Genomic DNA, 27,049 nt, shown 5'->3' on the forward strand with positions numbered 1-27,049 from the left:
TGGTGGTATTTGATCACCTTTTTTGTTAAAAAAATGAAAAAAGACTGAAAATTTTGAAAAAAAATACAAAACCGTTTTATATTTTGTTTTAAAGCGGGGGTTCACCCACACCGCCAAAAAAAAAAAATATTAAAAGCCAGCAGCTACAAATACTGCAGCTGCTGACTTTTAATACATTGCCACTTACCTGTCCCTGGGTCCAGCGATGTCGGCAGGGGACGCCGAGAACCCGCTCGGTTCTCGGCAGCTGCCGCCGCCATCCTAGGTGAGGGAATCAGGAAGTGAAGTGTTGCGGCTTCACTTCCCGGTTTCCTACTGCGCATGCGCGAGTCGCGCTGCGCGTCCCTAGTGGTCCCCGCTCTCTGCTGGGAGCTGTGTGTTCCCAGCAGACAGCGCGGTTGGGACAGGAAGAAGCATAGACTCCCATGGGAGTCTATGCCGGAAGTGGGTGCAAATACCTGTCTTTGACAGGTATCTGCACCCCCCTCCCCCCTGAAAGGTGCCAAATGTGACACCGGAGGGGGGGAGGGTTCCGAAAAGCGGAAGTTCCATTTTTGTGTGGAACTCCGTTTTAACATTTTGCAAACAGGTAATTTTTCTCCTTCATTGATGTACGCTGATGAGGCTGCACTGATGGGCACTGATAGGCTGTACTGATGGGCATCGATAGGCTGCATTGATAGGCACTTATAAGGCGGCACTGGTGGGCACTGATAGGTGGCACTGGTGGGCAAAGAGAGGTGGCACTGGTGGGCACTAAAAGGTGGTACTGGTGGGTGGCACTGAGGGGTGCCACTGAGGGGTGGCACTGAAGGGCACTGATAGGTGGCAGTGATGGGCACTGATGGGTGGCAGTGATGGGTACTGGTAGGTGACACTGCTAGGTGGCACTGATGAGGCATTGATTGGCACACTAGGTGACACTCCTAGGCATTGATAGTTGGCACTGATTGGTGGCTCTGATTTACAATAGTGGGCACTGATATGCACTGTGTGGGCACTGGCAGGTGGCACTGGCATGCGGTACTGGTTGGCACAGATGAGGCGGCTGTGCCTCTTCCTCTTCAGGACCGATGTTCGTTACACAGAAGCTAGTGATCGGCTTTTTTTTCTGCTCACGCTGTCAGTGTGAGAAAAAAAAAAAATGATTGCCGATCTTCTGTTTACATCACGTGATCAGCTGTCATTGGCTGACAGCTGATCATGTGGTAAGGGGCCGGGTTCGGCCCCTTACTCCAGATCTGTGATCACCCGAGTCTCATTGACTCGGTGATCACAGTGAGTGCCGTGCACGTCCTACAGGGGGCGCGCGGGGACCGTGCAAAGGGGAGGACGTCTATTGATGGCCTCCCGGCAAAGTAGGTCCGCGATGTAGCCATCATTCGGCTAAAGCACAGATGGGAACTGGTTAATGTATTTTTCAGTTATATTTGGTGGCCTGTAGGTGTCAGTGTTTGCCTTAGAGCAGTGGTGGTCAACAAAGTACAGGGGGGTTCACCGGTGGCTCCTGTCATCACCAAAGGGTAATACATAAAGTTCAGTATATGTAAGACTACAGAAGACTGGTCGTGGACATTCGCAGGAGATTGTCAGAGGCTGTAGACATGCAGCATGTGTTTAAATATATGGTGCAGGACAGAGCGTGAGAACATGTTACAAGAGACTGCTAGAAATCACTGCCATTTACCTTTTCAAATGACTCCCTTTTCTGACTACTGGAGTTCAAGGGCCTCATAACAAGTACCAGCGAGCAATGTGAGGCCCTTGGGCATCCAAACCATAGAAGCTTCTGTGTTTCGATAATTAAATGCCAATTCTTTTTTACTGACAGGCTGAATGGATCATATGAGGCGCTGACAGGTGGGAGCACCATTGAAGGCTTTGAGGATTTCACAGGGGGGATATCGGAAGTGTATGATCTGAAGAAAGCGCCGGCTGATCTCTATGAAATTATCCAGAAGGCTCTAAAAGCGGAGTCACTGCTCGGGTGCTCTATCGATGTGAGTTCTGAATTGGAAGAGTTCATTTGCTATCATAAATGTATTAAAATGAGTTTCTGTGTCAAAGTGTATAAGGAAAAAAATATACTTGGGTTACTACTACCAATCAGAGTCCCTCCTTAATGAGGTTGTTTTGCTTGGAGAATGAAAGTGTGATTATGATTGGTTGCTATGAATAACAAAAATTGTCCAGCTCTGGACTCAGCAAAAAAAAAAAATACCCTTGCAGTGTGCCCCCCCCCCCCCCATGCACTGTAAAAAAAAATGTGTTTGTTTTCCACTAAAGTTCATTTTAGTGTATTTTTTCCTGAAAATATGAGACAATTTTATTCTGGGGTCTCTACTTTTAGAAACATATATTTTGGGGAAATACATTCATTTCTAGCAAAAAATGCTGTGCAAATTCTTTTCTAAAACTCCCACAGTAGACAAGTAATGTAATGTAATTGCCATATCTGAGCTCAGTGGGTGGGATTTTCAACAAAGAGGGGTGCTTACTTCTGTAAGGTGGGGGGTGAACACCCAATGTCTGTCATGTCCAGGAAAACTAGCCAGGACAAGGGAATAAAAACAGAATGGGAGTATTTCGAACACACTTAAAGGGTGGCCAGAACAATCCTACAGGTATGGCAATTACATTAAACAATTTGAAAAATGGCACAGTGCATTGTAAACTTACTGGGGCCCCATGTCCGGAAGAGCCATTTATGCAAAAGTTGAACTTGGCCTTTAACTAAAATATTGATATACGCGGGACGCATTGTTCTTTGGCTCCCTCAAATGGCTGAAATTATGAAGTGCAGCTAAATCCTATTTACAATTTCAGTTCAGATGCTTCCCCATGCCTGGTGTTTAGACGTTAACACATTAAGGCCCAGTTCACACTGCTGCGACTTCAAGGTCGCACAAATTTCACACGGACATCCCAGCGCGACTTCGGCCCAACTTGCATATGACTTCTTTAACAGAAGTCAATGCAAGTTGTGCTGAAGTTGGACCAAAAGTAGTGCAGTAGCCTTTTCCTAAGTCCGAGCGACTCAGGTTGTTCCTATTAGAACGGTTCCATTGTACTTAATGGGGTGCGATTTGAGATGCGACATGTGCTCTCAAAGTCAGAGCACATGTTGCACCAGTGTGAACCAGGCCCAACACACCAGTTTTTAGAAGATGCTGGAAAGTTAAAGGAGTTGTAAAGTCTCAAGGTTTTTCACCTTAATGCATTCTATGCATTAAGGTGAAAAACCTTCTGTGCTGCAGCTGACCCCCAGAGCCCCCCTTTTTCTTACCTGACCCCGATCGATCCAGCGCCGAGCACAAGCCCAGGGGCTCCAGCCGCTGTCTCCGTCCTCATTGGGTAGATTGGTAGCAGCAGGAGCCATTGGCTCCTGCTGTTGTCAATCAAATCCAGTGACACGGGAGCTAGGGGGCGGGGCCAAGTCCTGCTGTTTGTGTCAATGGACACAGCAGCAGGACTCGTGAGTGTGCCTGCACAGGGGCCCCCATGGAACGTGGGTCTCCGCGAGGGCACCCAATGTAGAGGAGAAGCGCCGACGGGACACCCCAGATGAGGAGGATTGGGCTGCTCTGTGCAAAACCCTTGCACAGAGCAGGTAAATATAACATGTTTGTTATTTAAAAAAAAAAAATCAAACCTTTACAATCACTATAAATCACCTGGAAGTTCCTCCAGTCTCTCAAGGTCTCTATTAGTGAGATCTCTGTGTTGAGCTACTTAGTCTGTGCACCTGGGGCTCACAGCATCCCTGCGGGATTTCCTAATTTTATATGGAGAATGAAACAAGAGGAGCCGGAACATACACAGGTGGGCGGGAACACCCAAAATTCCCATATTGACAGGAATACAGCCAGTAATTATGGCAGGGAGATCTTCCTGCTGGAATATAGTATGCGAGGATCTGACTAAGAAAACCATGGGTCATCTGTAACAAAAATATACATTTTTCAGTGGTCTGACTTTTCAGGGTTGTCTGTTTTTCTCATTAAAATAACATCAAATTCAAAAAATTAAAAAAACTTTTAGCAGCAAATAGTAAACAATAAAAAAGGAGCTTATTTTCCATTTGTAGCCAGTCAGGATACTGGAGGAGATGTACCCCCAACTAAGGCGACCTGAGGTTTGCCATGGTCGCCCGTGAGAGTAAGCTTAAAAGAGGGCATACCCTGAGTATAAAATATGGAAAAAATGGGGAATGGGTGGGAGGGAACCCAGAAATGCTAGCCAATGAGTACGTAGGGGAGGAGGGAGGATTATAAGGCCCCGAATCCTCCTACAAATACAGGCTAGTAAAATGGCCAGCCTTCTAACTTGTAGTCAGATTTAGGATACTGGAGGAGACGTAACCCCAACTCTGGCGACCTGAGGTGTAAGGTTCAAAGAGGACAAAAGAGACACCAACTAGGTACAATAAGTGAACTTTAATTAAAAACACGACAAAGACTTAATCCAACAAAGTAACAAAAGTATGTTTGACCTCCACATGGGGATCAGGAATATACAGACTGTAGCAAGATGATTGCCAGCGTCCCATGTATTTGATGACATGGGATGGGACCCCCTGCTTGGATGCCGTGGATGCTGCCCCAATCCTGAAAGAATGGCCCGTGAACTGTTTCGGGTTCAACCCCAAGTTCGCAATAAGAATCCTAACATGTGAGATGAACTGACTGGAAGTAAGAGCCTGTGTAGGGAAGGGAAGCAATGGGCTGTCGAGAGGGGCTGCTGAAAACATGAAGGTGAGCTGATCCAATACCTCCACTGGACACCAGACAGCGTTGGTTCTGTAATAATTGATCACTAAACCCTGACCTGTCTGACGGTTCTTGTTGTTGGGGAGTTGAAGTGCATAATGATCCGGAAACCTGGTAAGGCTACCCTTGAGGAGTACTGGTGCGTTAAGTCCAGCTCGGGATACCTCCCCAGGTCTGAGGAAACCAAAGTAACTAAGGAATGCCGCTGCCTTGAGGACCAAGCTGGGACCCAACCCAAAGGGTGAAAGGGACAACAAATCTGCTAGTTCACAGAACATCTGACTGGAGATAGGCAAGCGTGTCATCCCTGGCTTGCTGCACTGCCGAATCGTCGTCTTGGTAGAGAGGAAGGAGAGCCAAAAGACCTGTCCTGAGGAATAATCCTCATAGCAAAGTTGAGCATGCTTAATAGAGCCTGCAAGTCTTTCTTAGAGCACCGGGACCTGACCAAACTGTGTATCATACCCCGGATCCAGCTTGTCCTGAGGCAGACTGCCGTTCATGCGGACAGTATCTAAGGTGATACCTAAAAAGGTAATCGCAGTGGAAGGCCCATCAATCTTATGGGCAGCTAAGGGGACATTCAGGTCCATGAAGTCATCCAAGTAATGAATGACCTTGCCACACTCCATCTGAGAAGACAAAACCCAATTGAGAGCTGAGGCAAACATATTGAAGAGCCAAGGACTGCTCTTGAAGCCAAAAGTTAACTTGGTAGCAAAGTAATAACGCTCCCGCCATTTTAACCCATGCCATTGCCAGAGAGACGGTTTGATGGGGAGCAGTTTGAAGGCATCCAAAATGTCAGCTTTAGACAACCATGTGACCTTACCCGTCTGTAAAATATGCTGGATGGCTAAGTCTACAGATGAATATTGCAATGAAAATTCCTCTGAAAGAATGAGGGAATTGAAACTAGGTTTGGGTGATGAATGAGGAGCCGACAGTTCATAGATTAAACAAAATTTATTAGGAAATTTACCTCTTACCACACCAATGGGGCTAACCCTCCACATGCTAAATGGTGAAGATACAAAAGGCCCAATGACGAACCCCTTGGCTAACTTATCCTGCAATAAATCATCTACTAACTGGGCGTTGGTGGCAGCAGATAACAAATTGGCACATTCAACCGACTGCAAAGGTAGGGTGATAAGGCCTGTATGAAATTCCTCAGAAAAGCCTTCAACCAGAAACTGCCTAAGAGCCGGGGATGGGTGGTGAATCAACCAGAAATCTAACCTGGGGATATTAACTGGGCTCAATCATGAAGAACTGGACACCTTGATGGTACAGGTGGATTTGGGGTGTCCCCTGAAACAATTAGCACAAATATGGAGGAGTCTGCACTGGTTGTAATTGCAGACCCTGTAGTTAAAATTGTTACACAGCTGAGCCTTGCCTAACAAATGAATGGGTCTTCCCAGCTTATCAAACTGCCCAGAAGGCCCTGTGGAAGAACCACTGGACCCTGGCCTATTGGATCCCGAAGCAACCAGATGATCCAGGCTAGAACACCAGTTGGCGGTGTGGGCAGATGACTGACAGTTGGCACACATTGGAGACTTTTGACTAGCAAAATGCCTACAAAACAGCTCGGTATTAATGTTGCTCCAACATGTGACCAACTGAAACTGTGCCCAAGTGGCAGCGACTTTAGCTGAAAAAGATCAGTGATAATCGTAGAAGGTGGAACCACCATATTTGTGGGCCAGATCTACCACCTTGTGGAAAAATAGGTCCAGCTCCTCTCTTCTACCGGGACTGACTGCACAAACAACATCCCTATAGATACCGAAAGAAAGGACAAATTCGGCAATGCTCAGCTTGCGGTTAAGCTTTGGATCATGGGTTTTGAGGACCACGAGACTTCCCCGCAAGCATAAGCCTTGTTCTCCACGGCGTCCTGTGACGCTATGAGTAGGGATGCCAGATTGACATCTTTCCCCTGCAAAATGTCCTTTTTTAGATTAGCAGGAATAAAATGGGCAGGAGAAACAGATGGTAATACAGTTAATGGAGAAGGAACAGCCAGAGGTAGCGGCACACTGGTGTTACCTACGGGGGATCCGGATGGCCCAAGATCTGCGAAAGCCGCTGCAACTACTATGCTGGCTGGACGGGCCTCCATCACATCCATCCTGTAACTGCTGGACAGAAGTGGAGAGTGTGTTTAACACTGCATGGATCTGTGTTAATGAAATAATTAAAGACACATGCTCCGCACTGGTAGATGGCTGTGGCTGAGATGGGTTGGAAAAGAGAAGTCTGAACAACTCTGCTTTCCTGGCCATGGCCGGGAACGGAATGCCCCTGCAATGGAGCTCAGTAATAAGTTTAGGAATAGTCCAATTCCTCAGGGATGGAGTGCTTCCGTGCTCTGAGCCCCTGGCTGGAGTAGGAGGGATGAAGGCAAATTGGTCACTTTCCGACACGTGTTCCAAGCTGTGGAAAAAACCAACTGGATATAGTGAGCCCAACCACCAACCATGCCGTAAGCCTCAACTAAACTAAAATGGTGAGTGAAACTGAAAGAAAATAAAAACAGTGCGTGAGTGACACTAATGACCATGACCCCCTACAAGAGTGTGGCACGGGCCTGAGTAACCGGTTGCGCAGAGATAGGCAATTAAAAACGAACACTCAGGGCTTGGTAGCTACAGACTGTGGTATGCAGGAATAGGAATGTATGTGATGTGCAACGTATGACGTGTGATGTACAGGCGAGAAGGTTGCAAATGTTACAATCGTTAAAATCGAAACCTCACCCTGACAGAACAAAATAACAGTCCCCATGACACAGAGCCGGTGATCCTCTGCACGCCTCCTCCCCCTCCTCCTGACACCCGGCCCCGAACCTACCTTTAACCAGACCGCTGCAATTTTACACACCCATGTAATGACACTTGATCACCGTACCGCTGAAAAGAGAGCAGGAGACGAGAGGAGCGTCCTCCCTGAAGTAAAGCCCGCTGGCCGGTACACAGGAAAGCCATCACCTGTGATCCTAAAAATAAAGCCGAGAGTGAGACTGGAGCTATGCACGCTGACCCGGCCGCCAGGAAACACAATCAAACCCCCAGACACGTCGGAGCAGCTCGTCCACGCTGATCAGCCAGAGACGCCGTTACTCGGAACAGGAAATTACGTGTTGACGGCTCTCCCGAACCCGGAAATGCTAGCTGATGAGTACGTAGGGGAAGAGGGGGGATTATAAGGCCCCCGATTCCTCCTACAAATACAGGCTAGCCAATGGCCAGCCTTCTAACTTATAGTGTATAACCCTGGTGCCCAACATGCGATCTGGGGCTGCATATGGCCCTGTGGCACTTATTGTGTGGCCCTCAGAGTCCATGCAGATAGTAGTTTGTGTTTACTTTATCTAGGTACTTACTCAGGGCCCTTACTTTTTAAGTATTGTCTAACCCTTCTCTTTTTATGTTTTTTTTTTATCTGATCTTTTATAACGGATCTTGCTGTAGCTCAAGTCATTTTTAAGTGGGCTGTGTAGGGAGCACAAATATGGAAGCATGGATATGTAAAGGGACTGCATTAGCAATAATCTCTAGCAGTCTCATAATATGTCTCCAGTCTATGACTGTCTCCTAAAGCTTGTCCCCAGTTTCTTTTTTTTCAAATTCTCGTTTTTTATAGAAGTAAAATATAGTCATCACAACACATAGCAGCCAAAATCACAAAGGGTGCCATTTCAAAACATGACATAGGTATAAGCTATCATAACATCGTCTGAGGTTGAGTAGCTTGATAGTAGATTAGTGTGACAGTCCTAGCAGTCAGGTAGGTTTCTCCCTTCAACAGATGAGGTGGTAATCATATAAATTTCGTTTGCATTATGCGAGTGGACGTTTCAGTTCTGTGTAGGAGAGAGCTATATTGTAAAGACGTAGAGTCACCCATAAGGGTGTCAATGTGGGTAATAGTGGAACAGGGGGGAAGAGGAGAGAAAGGGGGGAAGAAAAAAAAGGGGTGGGGGGTAGGAGTGCCAGGGTGATGGAACGCACAGTTGCAGCAGTGCAAATGAAGGGAGGACTTTAATCCTCAGAGCAATTCTCCAGGAGGGACTTCCCTTTGTACGAACATGTTCCAGTGTGTCCACGTCTTCGAATATCGTTCCCTTTTATTTTGGGCAGTAAGTACCAGATCTTCCAGGGTAATGACACTCCTAACCCTATTAAGCCACATGGCAATGGAAGGAGGGTTGGGGTCTTTCCAACACAAAGTGACACAGGCTTTGGCGGCGTTAGTCAAGTGTCGGAGGATTGATGTTTTGTATGTCTGAATTGGCATTTTTGAGAAATGGAGCAGGAAGAAGGCAGGATCTCTTGGAATGGGGAAGTCTGTAAATTGCTGTGAAATCCTCTGTACCTCTGACCAATATTGTTGGAGCCTCGAACAGAACCAGAAAATATGAAGGAGGGTTCCCCTCTCTTCCCCACATCTCCAGCAATGCTCCAAAGCTCCTGGAAAGCACTTACTCAAAGTCGACAGGGTAAGGTACCAGCACGTCAGTATTTTATAGTTGGATTCCTGTGTGTGTGTGCAGATAGATGACTCCAGGGAAAGGTGGATGATGTTTTGGCATTGTGTAGCTGTGAAAGTCCTATCAAGGTCCCTTTCCCATTTGGTAAGGCTCGGCAGGATAAAATCATCCAGGGGGGAAATGAGCAGAGCATACATCTTTGATAGGGTGTGGGGGGGTCCTTGTCTTCACAGTATGATTCGAATAGAGTCCTCTGGTTGCGGAATTGAGTCAGGGGACCCAGGGTACGGAAGAAATGATGAAGCTCAAGCGCTTGCCAGAAAGGTAGCTTAGACTGACCATCTGGCAGCATCAACATGGAGAGAGTGGGCCAGGCATTAGTAAGCAAAAAATGGAATTGTCCCCAGTTTCATCAGCTCCTATAGCATGTCTCTGCCTATATCCTGTTGCATGTCTGCGGGAGGCATAGCTCCCAACTGTCCCTGATTTCGAGGGACTGTCACTGATTTGGAACAAAGTCCCTCTGTCCCTCATTCCTCCTCATTTGTCCCTCATTTTGGTCTGATCTATATAGTTGTATATAAAATGCACATTTCTGTCTTTCAAAAAGTGTTTCCCAGTGCTAAACCTTTCACGTAATTTCTAAATTGCTGCATTTGTAAATTTCAAAAGCCAAGAAAAAATAGTAGTGGTAAAAGAAAAAAAAGCTCTTGGGGGTTTAACTAAACTTTTAGCAGCCTTTTCTCATAAACATGAGTAAGGCCATTATGGCAGAAACACGTTTACTATTTGTGCTGTATACACTGATGTCTTAATAAAACTGATGTCATGCTGCACTAGACCGTGATGCCAGGGATCTTCTTTTCTTCAGTTCTTCAGCGGACCGCAATCCTTGCCTGAGCATTGGCCAATCAGCTGTGAATGATTAATTGGGGAGGTGGAAGCAGTACTTTTTGTTTCTAGTTGAACTTTGCAGGTCTGCAGTATCTGCCCAATTCCTACCAAATGTCTGCAGTATCTGACCCACTCTTTTTGCATGTCTGCAGTGTCTGGCCTTCTCTAGTTGCATGTTTGTAGTAGCTGACCACCTCTTGTTGCACACCTAACTTTAGTTCATTTATATACAATTAGGTGAATGATTTATATTTGGGCGGTTGAAGAATTATTTGTATATTTTTATTAACTACTTATTCTTCCTTGCTCAAGTCCTTCCATTAGGGTGATCCTTCATCACAATTCTTTTGTTTTTTCGGCACCTCTTGTTGCATGTCTGTAGTATCTGACCATCTCTTGTTGCATGTCTGTAGTATCGGACCATCTCTTGTTGCACTTCTGTAGTATCTGACCATCGCTTGTTGCACGTTTGTAGTATCTGACCATCTTTTGTTGCATGTCTGTAGTATCTGACCACCTCTTGTTGCATGTCTGTAGTATCTGACCATCTCTTGTTGCATGTCTGTAGTATCTGACCATCTCTTGTTGCATGTCTGTAGTATCTGACCATTAGACATGTGCAATACCATGTGTTAGTTTTCGTTTTATTCATGTTTTTTTTTTTTTAGTGTTTCGGGTCATTCGTTGTGATCAAAATTAGTTATTTCTAATAAACTCAAAAATACGAAAATACGAAAAAAAAACCTTAAATCGGGGGTCCACCTATCTATCGTTTTTTTTTTTTTGAGTTCATTCACAAACTTTTCTTCTCAGCATTACATACTCACATATTGTGTGTAATATGTCCGCCTGTGTCAGATTTCGTTGGAAAGAATAACTTATATTATTCACTGCAGGCGGTTTCCATCTTCATTGTGGGCATTTGAAGCCCACAAGCATTTATTTCCTGGATGTGGTGAATGCTGTGCTCCCAGCATTCACCGCTCGTTCCCGCACATGCTCAGTGGCATCCCGGGAAGCCTGAGACTAGCTCCCAGGAGTCTGGGAGAGGCTAGAAACACGCCTACTCCCACGGGAGGAGAACCAGGAAGTGCAAAGAAGAATAGAAAAATAAAAGGTAATTACGGCGATTTAAATTTTTTTAAACGGCATGTCAGCATCTAGGCAAGGAAGAGAATACATACAGATATTGTTCAAAATTTGGGTGGAACTCCGCTTTAAATTCGAAAGAACAAAAATCCAAAAATTTGAAAATCCGAAATAATAACTAACTAGTAATAACTAACTATTAAATTATAGGTATTGGAATTTCCTTTCGAATTTGGCTGTTAGTGAACGTAAGTAATACGAATTCATCCAAAGTTACGAATCATGTATGCCGCATCTAAACAAATGTAACGTAATGAAATAATAATAATAATGAAACATTTGTATTATTATTTATTCGTTACGTTCCATTTCATTTAGATGCAGCTTTTCGTTATTTTGGATAATTCGTAACTTCGCATACATTCATATTCATTACGTTCACTAACAGCCAGATTTGAAAGGAAATTCCAATACCTATAATTTAATAGTTAGTAATATTTTAATTAATTTTCGTGTTTTCTAATTTTTGGATTTTTGTTCTTATTTCCGGATTTTCGCATTTCCGAATTTTCGATTTTCGGAAATTTGTTAAACGAGTTTTCATTAATTCGTACATTTCCGCATTAACTATTTTGTCAAATTTTGACAAAAAAACGAATCAAAACTAAACAAATTTCACATGTCTACTGACCATCTCTTGTTGCATGTCTGCAGTCTATGGTGTGGAAGGAGGAAGGGGACTGTGCTGGATGTACGCATGGTTAAAGGCACATTGTAAATGTATAGAAAGTTGTTTCTGGACAGGAGAACACTGCACGTAACTAATGAAAATTACTGTATTTTTCAGTTGTTTTACCTACAATTTGTTGGTGGCATGGTCTCTTTAACCACTTATGGACCGCCCGCCGCAGTTTTACGTCGGCTGTTTGAAGGAGGGTATCGTTATTATGGAAGCAGCTAACTGCCATAACCCCAGTATCCTCCTTTTCAGCGGGCGGTGCGCTACAAGATAAAAGTGGTCTCTGCGGAGGATTCACTGAGAGATCACTTTTATCGGTGGCGGAAGAGGGCCCCCCCCTCCCGCCGCGATCCGGTGCCCTGCACAGCTTACCGGAGTTGTCGGCAGTGGCGGAGGCGATTGCGTCCTCTTGCTGGCTCAGTATGGAGACAAGTGAGGGGAAGATGGCCCCCACACCTCTTATTACAATTGCTGGGTGGAAGCGACGTCAAAACGTCACTTCCGCCCATAGCTCTTAAAGGGTCATTTTTTTTTACATTTTTTTTTAAATGACAAAATTTTTTTTTTCCTATTGCGTTTTAGTGTAAATATGAGATCTGAGGCCTTTTTGACCCCTGATTTCATATTTAAGAGGTTCTGTCATGCTTTTTTCTATTACAAGGGATGTTTACATTCCTTGTAATAGGAATAAAAGTGACATTTAAAAAAAAAAAAAAAAAAAAAAACAGTGTAAAAATTTTTAAAAAAAGGAAAAATAAATAAGAAAAAAAAATTTAAAAATTTTAACGCGCCCCGTCCCGACAAGCTCACGTGCAGAAGCGAACGCATACATGAGTAGCGCCGGCATATGAAAACAGTGTTCAAACCACACATGTGAGGTATCGCCGCGATCGGTAGAGCGAGAGCAATAATTCTAGCTCTAAACCTCCTCTGTAACTCAAAACATGCAACCTGTAGAATTTTTTAAACATCGCCTATGGAGATTTTTAAGGGTAAAAGTTTGTCGCCATTCCACGAGCGGGCGCAATTTTGAAGCGTGACATGTTAGGTATCAATTTACTCTGCATAACATTATCTTTCACAATATAAAAAAAAAAATTGGGCTAACTTTACTGTTGTTTTATTTTTTATTTTAAAAAAGTAAATTTTTTCCAAAAAAGTGTGCTTGTAAGACCGCTGCGTAAATACGATGTGACAGAAAAGACCTCCATTTTATTCTCTAGGGTGTTAGAAAAAAAATGTATAATGTTTGGGGGTTCCAAGTAATTTTCTAGCAAAAAAAATGTTTTTAACTTGTAAACAACAAATCTCAGAAAGAGGCTCGGTCCTTAAGTGGTTAAACTTTTTTCTTTTTTTTTTTTTTCTTTTTTTGTTTCTTTGTCCAACCCAGATTACAAATGCTTATGATACAGAAGCCATCACAAGCCGGAAGCTGGTGAAGGGACACGCATATTCTGTGACCGGAGCAGAAGAGGTATGGAAGAGTCACAGCTAACATATATTCTATAGTATGTAGTTAGCTTTGGAAAAAACAGTATAGGTAGACGTTCGTGTGTTTTCTGTAAAGTGAGCCTGTTGTTTTGCCAATTCAAGGTGAACTAACCAGGTATTTTGATAGCTTAAACTGCCCGTTCATTGATACCTTCCCTGCACACCCTCAACCTTCCCGCTTGCCTGGCAAAACCCTATATAAGCTCAGTATTGGTCTGTATGGAGCTTACAAAGGGTTAAAGACTTTCCCCCACCTCCAAGTGACATTGTTCATACCTGGTGATTGACCGTTCAGGCATCCAATGCTGTATCATGGAAAGAACGGGAAGAGGTCCCCCATACCCAGAAGTATTGGGTATTTCAAAAAGCTGTGACTGGCCAAAGGGGAGGTGGGGGAGTGCATGAACGCCAGCTGTTCATTTGTCCTGATAGGCCAAAGTAGCAGATTTACTTTAAGCTATATAGATTGAAGAATATTTCCACCCTAAGCTACACTATATGGTTTGTGTATATCTGATCATCACACCTACAGTCAATATTGGTGCACAATATTTTGGGGGGGGGGGCAGCAAACAAACCTGGCCCCCTTACTCACACTGCCACCACCTACCCCCCGCTGGAGAGGAACGGGAAGCAGCGATCAGTGACCTTACCTTAGGCCAATAACCCACTTCCTGTTTGGCCAGGAGGAGAAGCAGGAAGTCATTAGCAAATAATCAGGCTCTAATCAAGTTCTTCAAAAAAAAAAAACCAACCCCATTGAAATCCATGCGTCCGGCAACCTGCATGTAGATTCGGGGCCATGCGCATGGATTAGGACGTCAGCGCCCCTAATGGAGCGGCCGACAGTGCCTACAGCAGGGATATACAATCAGCGGACCTCCAGCTGTTGCAGAACTACAACTCCCATGAGGCATAGCAATAATCTGACAGCCACAAGCATGACACCCAGAGGCAGAGGCATGATGGGACTTGTAGTTTTGCAACAGCTGGAGGTCCGCTAATTGCATGTCCTTGGCCTACAGTATATGACCTGGTTGGGCATCACATTCCAAAACCAGTGGAACTTCAGTCATTTTTTCATCTTTCCATCTGTTGAATCCCCACATCAAATCATTCCCTACATCTATTACCTTTTGTACCACCACCCCCTCCCTTTAGAATGTAAGCTCTACAAGCAGGGCCCTCCTGTCCCTTCTGTATTGAACTGTACTGTAATTGTGCTGTCCCCCCTCTACATTGTAAAGCGCTGTGTAAACTGCTGGCACTATATAAATTGTGAATAATAATAATAATCTTCTGTCCTTGTTGTTTTTAACTTTGGATAGTAAAACATTTTTTTCTGCCAGTAAATACCTTATACAGCCCACTTCCTGTTTCTTGTCTGGTAAAACACCTAGGCTTATGACATCATGCACAGCTCTCTCTCTCACTCTTGTGAGAGTTTGCCAGGAAGGGAGGGGGATGAGTCATAAGAGGGCCAATGAGAGCTGGAGGTGTGCCTCTGTGTAAATCCAGGAAGTGAACAGGCAGCAGCTTCAGCTGCCCACAGTTAAAATGGATGTAGCCAGACTTAGTGGAGGTAGATTTCTGCAGCATATTTGGCAAGTACAGAATCATAGTATATATAACATATGCAAAAGTGGTTGGAGGGAAGCTTCAGAAAGGCAAAGATGTTTTTATTACAAATTATGTGAGGAGACTGCAGTTCCTCTTTAACATAAAGTCCCCCCCACCTTTGTAGCTATGACAGCTTTCCACCAGGATTTGGATTGTATCTTTGGGAATCTCTGCCTATTCAGCCAAAAGAGTATCTGTAAGGTCAGGTAGTGATGTTGGATGAGAAGACCTAGCTTGTAATTGGCATCTCAATCAGGGCCGTCTTTAAGGCAGGGACAAATGGGCAGCTGCTCTGGGCCCTGTCATTGTTGTGGGGCCCAAAGTAGCTGCCTCATACTTGCCAACTATCCCAGTTTAAATTCCCTTGTCCCTTGAAGTTTTAGTCCTGTGCTGTGTCCCGATATCTCAGTGTGAAGTGCTGGTACTAATGCTGCCCAGCTCTGCCCTATTGTTGTGTACAGATGACTCACCTGCAGACTCTGTTTACATGTAAATAACCGGCATTCATATGTAAATAGCGGCAGCATTCATATAGTAAATAGCTGCGGCCGGCAGCATTGATATGTAAATAAAGGTGGCATTCATATGTATATCATGCCCCCCTGCAGTGAGCAGATGATGTGCAGTAACCTCTAGCAACCAATCAGTGAGCAGTATTACTGTACAGTCTTGTTTGGTTTTCAGGTTGTCTACAAGGGTCAGAATGTCCAGCTGGTTCGAGTGAGGAATCCCTGGGGAGAGGTGGAATGGAACGGCCCCTGGAGTGACGAGTGAGCATTGAATTTCCTATTATACACATTTCGTTTTGCTCTTTTATTGTTTTATAGAATGTGGAATGGTTAAAACTAGAGGTGCACCGAATGGAAATTTTGGTGCCGAAACCAAAAATTCAGAATGCACTTCGCCAAAACTGAAACTGACAAGTTTTTAAAATTTATATACTGTATACACTGAGCAAAATTATAAACGCAACACTTTTGTATTTGCCCCTATTTATCATGAGCTGAACTCAAAGCTCTACGACTTTTTCTATGTACACAAAAGGCCTATTTCTCTCAAATATTGTTCACAAATCTGTCTAAGGCAGGCCATACATTGGTCAAATTTCAAAAGAATTTTCTTTCGAAAATCTTATCTAATGCCCCGTACACACGAGCGGATTTTCCGTCAGAAAAAACTTGGATTTTCTGACGGAATTCCGCTCAAGCTTGCCTTGCATACACACAGTCACACAAAAGTTCTCTGAACTTTCGTCTGTCAAGAACGCGGTGACGTACAACACTACGACGAGCCGAGAAAATTAAGTTCAATGCTTCCGAGCATGCGTCGAATTGTTTCCGAGCGGAAAAAAGAGAGACCTCCACCATATCAAATGTAGAGTATGGTGGTCCCATCCCTGATATAATAGAACAAGAAAAAATACCCCCTAAATGGGACCTTGACAGACCAACAACTCTGTGATTAAAAAATATCTTTAATAATATAGAATAAAAAGATGTTGAGGCGTCTACACACTACATAGATACATTACATGAAAAACAGAACAAAAAAATGCACAAGTACAGATCATCATATCATATGTTCTCTCCAAGGGGTGGTGTACCCTGATAGCTGACGCGTTTCCAGTATTCTGATACCTTCATCAGGGGTTGAGAGTTGAGTATATTTATATATGTATAGATTCTAAAAATATACAAAGAGACATATCAGAGAACAAAACATCACATTTGGAACGTGAATAGTGTGAAAATGCTCAGACCCAAACAGCAGAGGAAATATATGTGACAGCTATAAAAGCTGCAAAGAAGATAAAAATCACAAATAAAAATGTGAAGAAAATAAATAAATAGATGGGTGAAAAACAGAAAAAATACTGGTTTAGGGATTGATAAATAGATATTCATGACAACACCAGGGGCGGATCCAGAGTCTTGTCTCGGGAGGGGCACTGCCAGAAAATATGTTTTTTTGTGTTCAATTTATCAGGGAAATGGCTGGTGTCAGCGCTTCAATCACCCTGGCACCATGGTTGTTATGGTGTCAGGATGATTGAAGCGCGTTATTTCTATTATTACATTGTAGTATAAAATTAAATGGTTCAACTCACCATAATGCAGAATCAATGGGAGCCCTGAGTGTGCCACCGTCACCTGCCACACGTTGTGAATTGTCACTTGCCTGCCATCAGATGCAGATTGTCACTTGCAACATCACCTGCCATGTGTTGCAGATTGTCACTCGCCACACATTGTAAATTGTCACTTGCCACATCAGCTGCCACACGTTGTAGATTGTCACCTGCCACACATTGTGGATTGTCACCTGCCACACTTTACGGATTGTCACTTTGCCATGTCACCTGCCACACGTTGCGGATTTTTACTTGCCTGCCACCAGATGCAGATTGTCACTTGCCACACGTTGCGGATTGTCACTTGCCTGCTAAGGTGATGTTTTGCTTGTCTCTTGCTGTCCCAGAGTCAGGCAGCAGAGAGAGATGTGTCACTTGCCACACATTGCAAATTGTCACTTGCCACATCACCTGCCACACGTTGTGGATTGTCACCTGCCACACCTTGCGGATTGTCACTTTGCCACGTCACCTGCCACACGTTGTGGATTGTCACCTGCCACATGTTGTGGATTGTCACTTTGCCACGTCACCTGCTACACGTTGAGGATTGTCACTTGCCTGCCACCAGATGCAGATTGTCACTTGCTACACGTTGCGGATTGTCACTTTGCCACGTCACCTGCCACACCTTGCAGATTGTCACTTGCCTGCTAAGGTGATGTTTTGCTTGTCTCTTGCTGTCCCAGAGTCAGGCAGCAGAGAGATAATGTAATCTCTCTGCTGCCCATGCTGCCTGCACAGTGAGGGCGGAAGTTACTGCAGGGATGCATGGCAGGCGCGGGGCGGTGAGAGATGATCTCATCTTTCTGCTCCTCTGCCCCCCGGCTAGCTGATTGGCCAGCTGCGGGCTCACACAGAGCCTGTTTTCTCACTCTCACCCGCCCACACACACACTGAGCCACCCGGCAAATCGGCCCGCCCACCCACAAACTGCGCTGACCGCCCGCAAACCTCGCTGCCCGGCCGGTCTGCTCTCTCACCCACCTGTCCCCCCGGATCCGCCCCTGGACAACACATACCCAGAGGAATGATTCTGTGTTCAAAGAGCACCAACGGCAGTTAAATGAGACTACATTTACTATACTTCCAGCATCTATGTGACAGAAGAAATGCTAAATGGTAGTAGAGCTACACCAGAAAACTGGCCAAGAAGGAAAAAGATGCTGGACATAGATGCTGGAAATATAGTACACTTACAACTCTTCTATCATTATGGTCTGGCATCCATGGAATATTCTATCTCATTTAACTGCCGTTGGTGCTCTTTTTTTTTGTTCAATTGTTTCCGAGCATGCGTAGGAATTTTGCGCGTCGGAATTTATACAGACGATCGCATTTTCGGATAGGAACTTTTTCCGACCGAAAAATTGAGAACATGCTCTCAATCTTTTGCTGGCGGGAATTCCGCCAGCAAAAGTCCAATGGAGCATACACACGGTCGCATTTTCCGACCAAAAGCTCTCATCAGGCTTTTGCTGGCCGAATTTCCGGGGCATTAGAATTTTTGTTCGTATTTCGCACCATTAGTGGGCTGCAGCAACAGCCGATTTTCACGCGGCCATCGAATTTGAGTAATCGGACATGTTTTAAAAACTAATGATTTTCTAATCAATGATGGGCGAATTGTGCGAGAAATGTAATCGAAAAAGAAATGCGCATGTGCAAGAAAAGAAAATTACTGGAAAGAAAAGAAGATTCCCATAAAGAAAATGCGATTCCCAGCCATGAAAATTCTTTTCTGTAGCAACATGAGGTGATATTGAAGGCTTGGTTGGTCGAATTTCAAAATCAATGGTGGCATCATCGGATCACAAAACTCACACATTTTCTGATTTTTCAAAGAAAATTATTTCGAAATGCGATCCTGTATGGCCATCCTAAATCTGTGTTAGTGAGCACTTCTCTTTGCTGAGATAATCCATCCACCTCCCAGGTGTGGCATATCAAGATGCTGATTAGACAGTATGATTATTGCACAGGTGTGCCTTAGGCTGGCCACAATAAAAGGCCACTCTAAAATGTGCAGTTTTACTGTATTGAGGGGGTCCGAAAACCAGTCAGTATCTGGTGTGACCACCATTTGCCTCACGCAGCGCAGCACATCTCCTTCGCATAGAGTTGATCGGGTCATTGATTGTGGCCTGTGGAATGTTGGTCCATTTCTCTTCAATAGCTGTGCGAAGTTGCTGGATATTGGCAGGAACTAAAACTCCCTGTTGTATACGCCGATCCAGAGCACCCCAAACATGCTCAATGTCCGGTGAGTATGCTGGCCATGCAAGTCTCACCTTTTTTGTTAAAAATGGGCCCCCAGGTGGGGTCTGCCATATTGTACTAGGGTGCATGGAATACTAGCACATTATGGCAGACTTACCTGTTTTAATATGCCACCCAGCGCTGCGCTGTCACCGATCTTGCAGATCCCACGTACTTGTACTCTCACTTGGGCTTCCTTCCGGGTTCTGCTTCTTGAATGGCCAGGCCGCAATGACATCACTCCTTTGTATGCACTCAGAAGTCACATCACCACAGCACAGATCAGGTGCCAGAAATCATTGTCCGAGCTGCGCATACACAGCTCAGATCACATTACCGCTAACAAGCATAGGGAACCAGAATAGACCAGTAGGCATCAGGGAAGGGGGGATGTTATTGAAATCCAGTCCTGCAGGCCCAGTACAACACAGTATCTAATTATATATTGTATTCGGGTTTTCTGTTTTTGTATCTCTGTAATTATAGAGCCCCAGAATGGAATTCTATTGATCCCAAAGTGAAGGCAGCTCTGGACAAGCAGTCAGATGATGGGGAATTTTGGTGAGTACACTGATTGAAATAAAACAAATTTCATAAGTGCTATTTGTAGATTTTTCTTATTGTCTGTTGAATTTCTGGCCAATGAAAAGATAAAGCTATTCAGAAGAATCCGCTGTATATTGCTACATTCACACAGCGAATCAGGAGTTCGTGGAGAACATTACAAGGAGGCAGAAAAATACAATAATAAATAATTTCATGAAAAATAAACTACAGGGCCATTAAGTAGTGAAAGTGTGTGGATTATTTTTCAAGAATAAAGATATAATTTGGAGTCACTTTATAGGGCCAATTCACACTATGTGCGTTGTACCGCATGATAAAACATCTTTCCCGGCAGGGACACAAAAGAAAACAACTGTTTCCCATGTGTCCTAATCGCACTACAATACAGCCCATTTCTATGCTGCAGCATGCTGCAATAAAATTCAGAAATGCTGTGTTTTATCGCAGTGCAAAAGACTGAATTGCAGGACGCGACAGGCAGCGCAGTGCGCTACCTGACATTGGGGTGAATGAAATGTATGTTTTGTACACTTCAAATAGAGCTTGTTCAAAAAAAGGAGCAGTGTGATTTGCTGAATCGTGCATCACATGACCTCCTAGAAACTGGTAAAACAGAGGGGCTGGAGCGCCGAATTGCTCCGGCTGCTCTGCATTTCAAGCAGTGCAAACGTGAATTTGCCCTAAACAAGAAAAAAAATTTACAACTTACCTGTGTTTAGATTTTGTGGCTGCGTTAGTTTTCCTTTTTTCGGGTTAAAAATATTTTTAGCAAGTGCAGAAAATACCTGTTCATTTTGCCACAAATACAGTGTCCTTGTCACTTCCTTTGAGATGACGTGGAAGCCAAAAATAATGTTGTTATCCTTCTTGTGTTAACTACTACTCCCAACAACTCCCATGTAATGGAGATGAACAAAGACAGACAATTTTTAAGTCCAGCCTGGGTGACAACCATGGCTGCTTCCATAAATACAGTAGAGTGCGTGTAGCCACATTGTAATCCATCAGATGTCCGATGAAAATTAAAACGAATGCAGCTAACGCATTTAAGGACTGATCATCTGTAATATATATACAGGCATACCCCACTTTTAAGTACACAATGGGGTTTATTTACTAAAGCTGGAAAGTGCAAAATCAGGCTCACTTCTGCAGAGAAACCAATGAGTTTCCGGGTTTTATTACCAAAGCTTAATTGAACAAGATGGGGTTAGAAGCTCATTGATTTCTATGCAGAAGTGAGCCTGATTTTGCACTTTCCAGCTTTAGTAAATAAACCCCATTGTGTACTTAAAAGTGGGGTATGCCTGTATATATATATATATATATATATATATATATATATATATATATATATATATATATATATTTTTTTTTTTTTTTTTTTTTTTAATGCTGATTTTAGATATGCTTTAACAGATCTGCTCATAAAAAAGCAATGAAAGTGTGGGAGAGCGAACAAGTAAAATGTCTGAGAGAATCTGATTTTTTTTTTTTTTTTTAACATGTTGATTGTTCTTAAGGCATCACAATAGAGGGCCCACAAAAACTGTAAAGAGAATCACAAGGCAGGAAGGAAAATAAATGTTTTTTTCATTTTTTGGACCTACCACATAGTTATATTTTGGTATCTGTACAGGATGGCATTTTCCGATTTTATCAGAGAATATTCTCGTCTGGAGATCTGTAACCTGAGTCCTGACACTCTGACCAGTAAAGAGCAGCACAAGTGGAATACCACTCTGTTTAATGGGACCTGGGCTCGAGGGTCAACAGCAGGAGGGTGCCAGAATTACCCAGGTAAGAGACCAACTTGGATTACTTGGGACACTGGAGCCATAGGCTCTTCATGGGTGAGGCAACATTTCCATGCTTGGTAAAGGAGATCTATGGTCACAGCATACACTTAATTTTTTATAACATCAGCATTGTAATAGTAATGCAAACAATATTTATTTTTGACAATCCAGTATAAGCTTACTTCTCTTTCTGCAACTTCCTGGACTCCCTTCATACTTTGCACCTTCTCCTCTGCTGTTTACGTTCAAATTCTAAGGATTACATATCCCATGGTACTTTGCTGCCAGCAAATGGTGATTCCTGTACTGACTCCACCTCCTAAAACTCCTCCTTTCAGTACCTTTGTAGTTCAGAAGGAAGGCTTTGTGAAATGTGTGACACAGCAGTGCCTACTCACAGGACATAGTGAAGATTTGTCACAGAATTTAAGGAAGTAAATGTATGGGGATCGTCATAGTATCATATTCCTTTTCTGAATGAGCACAGTGAGTGATGGTACTGATGACTCCATGTGTCCATTCATACTTGAAGCAATGTAACCTGTGTTTCCTATGCTTCAGTTTGTGAATGAACAAGAAGTCTCTGTGCAGAGCACCCCCTGTTCATTTATCTGCAATGCAGCTGAGGTTGCAAAGAAAGGATTGGGGATCTATGACCTCAATTATTTTCTCAGTTTCAAAAGTGAGACATCAGGGATATGTTTAGACCCCTGATGGTTTACCAAAGTCCTTACCCCCACAGGGTTGTGGAAAAAAATCAGGGTTCATTAACATGGGTAATCTGGTCCATACAGTGTAAATTAATGGTTTGTTTGTGTGGCTGGAGCCGTCTATTACTCTAAAAAATTGATTCACACCGTACAGGCCACAACTCCCATGTGAATAGCCCCAAAACCTAATTCACACACTGAGCTTTATTTATTAACTCAATACAGTTTTATCTTATAGATCTAGCAGGAATTTTTTTTAAGCTATGTTGTGTTTGTGTCCAATAATAATGATTGTAGTGTATTTTCAGCAAAAATATTGTTTTTATATTTTCGGGTAGGCTGTACGGGACTTTATGGTTTCTAACCCCAAATCTATACGAATCTTGAGGGGAAAAAAGTTTTGTCATACTTTAAAGTGGAGTTCCAGGCAAAAATAGAACTCAGGTTTCAACAAAAGAACACAACATCCCCCCCCCCCCTCGTTTTTGGATATTTTTTTATTTTCCTTTTTCATACCTTTATTTTTTCTTCGGGACTTCCGTCCCATGTCACCGCGGCAAGGTACACCATTTTTGTGTTTTTTTTCGTGCCCTCCTTCTTCCCCCCGTTGCCTTCTGAGACCTGTGTGTGTTCCAGAAGACAACTGGACCATTCAGAATGTGCTGCGCAATGCGGGCATGTGCAGTAGGAAACTGGCTGTGAAGCCACAAGGCTTCACTTCCTGTTTCCCTTAGTAAGGATGCCGGCACCTCCACCTGGAGCCGATGAACGGCTCGGCTTCGGGTGCCAACATCGCAAGCTCCCTGAACAGGTAAGTGTCCTTATTGTATTTGTAGCGGCTGTCTTTTAATTTTTTTTTCACCCAGGCTGGAACTCCGCTTTAAGGCTGTCCTGATTTTAAAGGGCTATTGGGAAATCTTGAAAATGTGCAGTGAATAATTTCTACCTATATATGCCATTTCTATTGTAAACAGCAACATTCTGGACGAACCCCCAGTTTCGGATAAAACTGGAAGAGCCAGATCATGATCATGATGGATCCTCCAAAGAACCTTGCTGTACCTTTATTGTGGGCCTCATGCAGAAGAACAGAAGGCGACAGAGAAAAATGGGCGAGGATTTGTTGAGTATCGGCTTTGCGTTGTACAAGGTTAGTGACTACTTTGTTCTCTGGGAAGGTGGCCTCTCCTCTAACACGCTATGCAATTGGGAATGCTGTTGCTTTTTTTTATATCGATGGAGGAGAGGTCATGGTTTGTGCCTCTGCTTTATTGTTATATTATAACATCAGTATATGTAATCTTTTGTTTTAGAAATAAACATTAAATGCATGACAAAGTATCCCCAAAGCACTATGGTTTAGCCAAAAAGACAGCACAGCAGACAATAATTGCTTTGCATCTTCCAGTGACAGAATTACATTTCCTACTGAGCCATCTGATAAAAGATAAGTCATTGTTATAACATAGTTGCCACCTGTCCCAGATTTGCCAGGACAGGGGTGCTTTATACCTATTTGCCCGAGCTGTCTGCATCCTGAGCTGTGTCCCAGAAATGAAGGGCATCACTTATTTGGCAAGTGTCCATGATGAGGATTATATAAAAAATCATCACTGACTCCAGACTGAGCTACAGCCTGCCACGCACAGCTGCAGCGCAAAGGAGATCCATTCTGTCTGTCACCAAACCTGTGGCAGTGGGGAGACAGGGACTTTTTGTGTGCAAAGAAATACAGTACCACATAAGCCAACACTTGCTGTATGGGGACACAAATGAAAAACACATTTATAGTAGAGCAAGGAAGGGTTAGAACTTCTGACAATGTTTTATTTCTGTCTTTGCCTTGCTGCCCTGGCATAACCCACAGCCCCGTTTCCCATACAGGTCTCACAAGCACAGGAAATAGAAATCAGTTCACTGACGGAAATAATATCCCACAGAAATACTCTTCCCCACTGTATCTAAAGATTTATTTGGAGCCCCAGCAGTGCCCATTAGTGATGTTACTCTGTGCCCATCAGTGACATCAGACTGTGCCCATCAGTGACAGCAGACTGGGCCCATCAGTGACAGCAGACTGTGCCCGTCAGGGATATCAGACTGTGCCCATCAGTGACACCAGTCTGTGCCCATTAGTGAGGCAAATCTGCCCATCAGTTATGCCAGTCAGTGCTGCCTTTCAGTGCCCATCAGTGCCGACTATCAGTGCCCATCAGTGCCACCTATCAATGCTGCCTATCTGTGCTGATCAGTGCTACATATTGGTGCCTCCTTATCAGTGCCACCTCATCAGTGCTCTTCAGTGCCGCCCATCAGTTCCCATCAGTGCCACCTATCAATGCTGCCTATCAGTGCTGCATATTAGTGCCTCCTTATCAGTGCCACCTCGTTAGTGCCCTTCAGTGCTGCCTTATCGCACATCAGAGAAGGAGAAAAATTACTTATTTACAAAATTTTCTGACAGAAATTAAGAAACCTTTTGTTTTTCCAAATTTTTGGTATTTTTTTTTTTTTTTCCTTTAGCACAAAATAAAAAACCCAGCAATGATTAAATACCACCAAAACAAATCACTATTTGTGTGAAGAAAATAATAAAAAATGAATTTGGGTACAGTGTTTCATGACTGGGCAATTGTCATTCGAAGTGCAACATCGCTGAAAGCTGAACAGGGTGAAAGTGCCCGGTATTGAAGTAGTTAAAGCGGTGTTTCAGCTGCAAAATTTTTTTTTTTGAAAAGTCAGCAGCTACAAACACTGTAGCTGCTGACTTTTAATAAGGACACTTACCTGTCCAGGGAGCCCGCGATGTCGCTCCGGTGCAGGCGCCGCCATTCTAAGGGAAACCGGCAGTGGAGCCTCGCGGCTTCACTGCCTGTTTCCTACTGCGCATGCGCGAGTCGCGCAACGTTTTGTGAATGGCCAGCTTGTCTTTTGGGACACACACAGGTCCCAGAAGACAGCGGGGGGGCTCGCCACACAAAAGGATATGACGTCCTGCGCCGCGGCCCAGGTGGATCAGAAGTACACTATGTACTTCATAAAAAGGTAGGAAGGAAAAAAAAAGAAAAACATTTTAATATCCAAAAAGGAGGGGTGGAGAGGTGATCTTTCGTTTAAGACCACCTCTCAAAAATGGGTGGAACTCCGCTTTAAATAAATCTTTGTGTGCTTTCTGTATTTTTCACATGTTACCTCTGTGCAGGAATCTCCTGGACATAAACCTAGTCTCTGCTGCTCTCTCTCCTTGTGCAGGGTGACTGGTCTTGTCTCCGCCTCCTCCTGTAGTTCTCAGCAGGCAACCTGTATTGGGAGGAGCTATAGGGTTCCTCCCACATTCCTGCTCTCTGAATAGGTACAGAACAGTGGTGTTGTCACTGCTAAACTTATTTAATACAAAGTAAAGCTACTTTCACACTGAGGAGTTTTTCAAGCACTTTTGCGGTAAAAAAAAGTGCCTGAAAAGCTCTGGTAAAAATGCCTCCCTTTATAATCATTGAATGTGTTCACGCTGGGGCGGTTTGCTTCCATTGCGGTGAAAAAAATCCTGCTTACAGCATTTTTGGAGCATGTTTAGGGAGTTAAAAAAAAACTCCACCAAAAAATGCACCTTCCCATTCTAACCAATGGAAAATATGGCAAAAACGCGCCGATGATGCATTTTAGGTTTTGAGTTTTAAAAGCCTCACCGCAAATGCGGTATCTAGGTTTGGAAAAGCATTTGGTACACACAAAGTTTATTTATATGCTTTGTGACTATTAGGCTCCATGCACACTGGACGTTAAAATAACGTTATAAAAATGCCAGTAGCTTTGCAGTGAGTTTTTTTTAACATTTTTGCAATATCGTTTATTAGATTTTTTCCACATTAGCGTTTTTTTTTAATAATTTTTTTTTTTTTAATGGATCAAAAACGTTAAATGCTGGTGAGCCACGTTTTTGAGCGTTTATCTGCGTTTATCAGCGCGTTTGATGTTTTTTTTGTGGTCAGAAAAATGACTCCTGAACACGATTTTATGGCGTTCAGAAAACAGCCCATAAACTCCACTGCTGATAAGAATCCAAAAACATCATTGTGTGCATGGACACATAGGATAACATAGAGGGGAGTTTATGGGCTGTTAAAAAAAAAACGCCCAAACTCCCAAAAACGGCTGTTTATGAGCTCCAGTGTGCATGGAGCCTTATGCAGCGTACACACGAGCGGACTTTTCTATCGGACTGGTCCGACGGACCGAGTCCGGCGGACAATCCGATCGTGTGTGTGGGCTTCATTGGACCTTTAGCTGACTTTTTCTGTCGAAAGCCTGACAGACTTTAGATTTGTAACATGCTTCAAATCTTTACGTCGTAACTCCGCCGGACCCAGAAATCCGCTCGTCTGTATGCTAGTCCGACGGACAAAAACCGACGCTAGGGCAGCTATTGGCTACGGGCTATCAACTTCCTTATTTTAGTCCGGTGTACGTCATCACGTACGAA

The 27,049-nt window shown here is 43.7% G+C and overlaps 1 protein-coding gene across 1 annotated transcript in view; it reads left to right on the forward strand.

The window, feature by feature from the left end:
- Window positions 1-27,049, forward strand: part of LOC141140830 (calpain-8-like) — a 93,488-nt gene that overhangs the window by 42,360 nt on the left and 24,079 nt on the right. Inside the window, exons 5-10 of the mRNA XM_073628337.1 lie at window positions 1,832-2,000; window positions 13,383-13,466; window positions 15,788-15,873; window positions 19,980-20,054; window positions 21,700-21,860; window positions 23,544-23,734. Of these exons, the coding sequence (XP_073484438.1) occupies window positions 1,832-2,000; window positions 13,383-13,466; window positions 15,788-15,873; window positions 19,980-20,054; window positions 21,700-21,860; window positions 23,544-23,734 (766 nt within the window). The remainder of the gene's footprint in view (window positions 1-1,831; window positions 2,001-13,382; window positions 13,467-15,787; window positions 15,874-19,979; window positions 20,055-21,699; window positions 21,861-23,543; window positions 23,735-27,049) is intronic.

Source organism: Aquarana catesbeiana, linkage group LG04, assembly GCF_042186555.1.
Source record: "Aquarana catesbeiana isolate 2022-GZ linkage group LG04, ASM4218655v1, whole genome shotgun sequence".
NCBI classification, from domain to species: domain Eukaryota; kingdom Metazoa; phylum Chordata; class Amphibia; order Anura; family Ranidae; genus Aquarana; species Aquarana catesbeiana.